This window comes from Mandrillus leucophaeus, unplaced genomic scaffold, assembly GCF_000951045.1.
Source record: "Mandrillus leucophaeus isolate KB7577 unplaced genomic scaffold, Mleu.le_1.0 Scaffold214, whole genome shotgun sequence".
Lineage (NCBI taxonomy): Eukaryota > Metazoa > Chordata > Mammalia > Primates > Cercopithecidae > Mandrillus > Mandrillus leucophaeus.
Genome location: NW_012102188.1, coordinates 3,233,804 through 3,237,528, shown reverse-complemented (window position 1 = coordinate 3,237,528; position 3,725 = coordinate 3,233,804). Strand labels below are relative to the sequence as shown.

The 3,725-nt window shown below is 56.8% G+C and overlaps 1 protein-coding gene across 1 annotated transcript in view; it reads right to left on the bottom strand.

Moving 5' to 3' along the window:
* EDAR (ectodysplasin A receptor) overlaps positions 1 to 3,725 on the bottom strand; it is a 103,976-nt gene that overhangs the window by 15,708 nt on the left and 84,543 nt on the right. The window contains exons 6-10 of the mRNA XM_011980556.1: positions 3,523 to 3,609; positions 1,741 to 1,866; positions 1,570 to 1,644; positions 1,254 to 1,326; positions 870 to 1,038 (exon numbers count right to left, since the gene is read on the bottom strand). Of these exons, the coding sequence (XP_011835946.1) occupies positions 870 to 1,038; positions 1,254 to 1,326; positions 1,570 to 1,644; positions 1,741 to 1,866; positions 3,523 to 3,609 (530 nt within the window). The remainder of the gene's footprint in view (positions 1 to 869; positions 1,039 to 1,253; positions 1,327 to 1,569; positions 1,645 to 1,740; positions 1,867 to 3,522; positions 3,610 to 3,725) is intronic.

The following is a 3,725-nucleotide window of genomic DNA, read 5'->3' as shown; positions in this document are numbered from 1 at the left end:
GAGTCACTTGGAGGAAATAACCACCCCAACACATACTCCGCTTTTCCTTCCTCGTATGCAAAGACTTCGTATTTGTCTGCCTCCTGCCCGTGTGTCAGGGGTGTGAAGAGACGCTGGAGTTTTCCAGGTGAGACAGTGCACCTGGCAGTGCTTTATGAATGCCAAAGCTCCACGCAGATGCTGGATCGATTATTATTTCTCGACAGGAATGGCTTTGCAAGGCGAACCACGGGAAGATCATGGGGTGGGGGCGGGAGAGGAGGGCTTAACCTCTGCTCTTCCTCTAACCGGTTTGGTGACCTTCTGGTGGCCTCTGTGCCCCATCTGCCAAGGGAGGCACTGTTGTGGGGGTGTCCTTCCAGCGCAGCCTGCAGTGGCCGTGGGGCAGAGGCTGGCAGCGGAGTCCAGGCACATTGCCAGGCTGGGAGCTCGTGCTGTGGGGTTGATTTTTGGAAGCTACGCGGGACCAAGTCCAAATGACCATCCCACTGGATGAATAGAACATTGACTTCCCTCCTCCCTCGATTTCAGAGCAGGGGCTGGTTCCACACTGTCCTGTGTGGGAAACATGGGAAAGCCTTCACCTGCCAAATCTCCTCCTCCAGGGGCCTCTTTACGCCACGTGGCTCCTTGGGAGCCTGGACTCAGACCCCGGCCCTGCTGCTCACTAATGTGTGACCTTGGGCAAGTGACAACTTCCACACCCCAGTGCGGTATCCTATAAACAGGGATGATGTGAGCACCTTGCTCCTGGCTGTGGAGGGGAGATGTGTTCACAGCCCTAGCCCAGCACCTGGTGGGCAGCAGGCACCGAATGCTGTTAGCCATCATCACCGCGGTTGTTACCAGCATTGCGGTGGCAGCAGTACTGGCACCGCCGCGAGTGGTACTGGTGTGTTGGCTGCAGCAGCAGTCATAGGGGCTGCTGCATGCATCCTTGGCTTATGTTCTGTCCTCCCAGTCTGGAGAAGGGGCATGAGGAAGTCGGATGTTAAGGAGGAAGGCCCAGGGAATTTGGCAGGGTGCAGGGACAGGAGCCTCACCCGAGAGCAGCAGGCAGCTGTTCCCACAGGCTCCTCACACCGCCTGACCCCTGCCAGTCAGCAGAGAGGCGGCAGGGACTGTCTGTCGCTGAACATCCCCATGGTGTCCCAGGCTAGCCTGTCAGTGCACCCGGCTACACCCTGGCTCCCCTCCCTGCTCAGGATCCACAGGACCCCAGCTTCAGCCTGGCGCTGGGGGCTTCCACATACCTCTTGGTGGGCTTTGCTGGAGTTGCTGTCAGCTTCTCAAATTCATCCTTCTCAGAGAACATCACCACGTTGTCTGCAGGGAAATGGGGAGGTTGGGGAGACAGGAGTTAGAATTGGCTCATGGCTCTGCACTCAGCTCAAGCCTGTTCTTCCTGTTGGGCAGAGCTGCCCGGTGTCTGCGTGGCACCACCCCGCGGTAAGCACAGCATGGTTCAGCATGCGAGAGCAGAAGCAGCGAGTAGGCCGCTGCCGGGGGCGCCCTCCACCCAGAGACGGGCACCACGCACGTGGGGTGTGGAAGCCCCGGTTCACAGACCTGGGGTCTCTTTCTTCTCCTCGTCCTTGCTCACTTGGGCCTCCACACTCTTCCCCGGGTGGCTGGTGCAACAGGCTGGGGAGAGAGGAGGGAGTGAGCAGCCAGGCTCTCCGACAGGGGGAGTTGACGGAGAGTCCAGGAGGCAGGGCACCGGCGCATGGGGGCCGTCACCTGGGGCAGAGGGCTTTGTCTTCAGGATGTAGAACATGATGATGAGGACGATGGCGATGGCCATGATGAAGATGGTGGACATTGCAATGATCAGGGCAGTGGCCAGGTGTCCTTGGCCTGAGAGTTCTGTGGGTGGAGAGAAGACATGAGTGACCCAGAGCTCAGGGTTCCTGCTGCTCTTCCCTCCAGGACTACGGCCCCTGGAAGCAATGTGCCTGCCCCTGGGATGCTTTCAGGGAACCCTGAAATCTGAGGCGCTTGCTTAGGCTGAGAACCAAGTCCTCCGCGTTGGTTTTGGCTGCCAGACCAGGACTGCCCACAGCCCTGCTCGCTGCCCTCAGACTGGCCTCTCCAGACTTCTCTGGGGTCATCTGGTTGTTCCTAGGGAGTTTGCTCTTGCTTCTACTACTTTGGGAACCTGAGGGCAGGGTTTGGTGTGGAGAGGAAGAAAGGCCAGTGAACAAGAGTGTCTGGAAGGCAGCACAGTTCAAGTTTGGGTATTTCCAAACAAAAGTCAGGATTCCTCTCTCCTTCTGAGCTTTCATCCGAGCATCACCTAACTCCAGGATCAGCTCTGGATTCCGGGTTTGGCTCCATCCTGCACCTCATGCAATTTCAACCTAAGTGTCATTGTAAGAGCTCCAGGGCACAGGTGGTGCCTGGGCGGGGCCACCTAGTCCACCTGCTCTGCCGCCTCCACCAGGCAGTCCCTCAGTCACCCCGGGGGATTTTGCTCACTTCCCAGGTTAATGTCGACCTTGGATTGCATAAAATGCCCTGAAGCTCGTTCTCATTCTCTAAAATAACCAAACAGGACTCTGATTCTCTTGAAGTAAGATCCAGATTTGCCACCACCCAAATAGACAGGAGACAAGCATCTGAAGCTCTCGGATCATCTCGGGGGAGGTAGTGCCAGAGCTGAAAACCCCGCATGTGGGCGCTGAGCCTCCCCTGTGGTTGCATCTGCAGGAAAACCAGCCTCCCAGCATCATCTGAGGAATACCTGTAATAGCATTTGCTTGCCAGGTCTAGATGACATAAGTGTTTTAATATTCTCCATGTTGTGAGCTCCTCCCCCCGGGGCCTGTGCAAATGAGATTCATATATCCTCGCCCAGCAGTCCTGCCTTTTGCTCTGCGTTAGCGTGTGAGAGGTCCAGTGATGAGGCTGACGAGCTGGGTGCTCTGAGGGAGCTGGAAGGTACCTCATGGCTCACTGAGACCCGGACCCGAAACATGTTTCAATAACGGGCTGGCACTAAACCAGTGAGAGGGAAAGGCCAAGCCAGCTGGAGGGCTGACTCTGAGAGACATATTGAACTTTGGGGTCATCCTAAATCCCTTCTTCCCTGGTTAGGGAGAATGAAATGTGCTTTCTGCAAGTGAATATTAAAGTGCCATGGTCAGCAGGTTTATATGAAAGCCAGTGATAGAACTGCTGTTGACTCCCAGCCAAACCAAAGCCCAGGACGCCTAGTCTCTCCTCCTGGCCCGGCTTGCAGCTGCCTGTGCTGCCCACCTGCCGCTCTGCCCCCGCCTTCATCACCAGCACCTCCCATCGGGCCCAGGACACCCATGGAGGGATCAACTCCGCTCCTTGCAGAGATAATGACTTCCTGCACGGGATGAGGGGGGCACCATGTCATTCAGTTACATTAGGGAGGTGAGACCAGGTGGGGAAGCGCACCGTAATCATTACTCATAATCATTTCCTCTCTTCTTCCGAGCTTTCATCCAAGCACCACCTAACTCCAGGTGATCGATACCCGAGCACCCTTCTCACCTTTGTGGGCATGCTGGAAGGGAGACAGGGTGCTGCTGCCCGAGGTGCCAGGGAAGTTGGCAGAAGCTCCTGAAGTGGCTCCCACACCTGCAAGGAAAATAGAGTCCCTCAAATGATCCAGAGAAGCTCCACCTTCAAAAACGCTGCCACAGGCCGGGCGCGGTGGCTCAAGCCTGTAATCCCAGCACTTTGGGAGGCCGAGA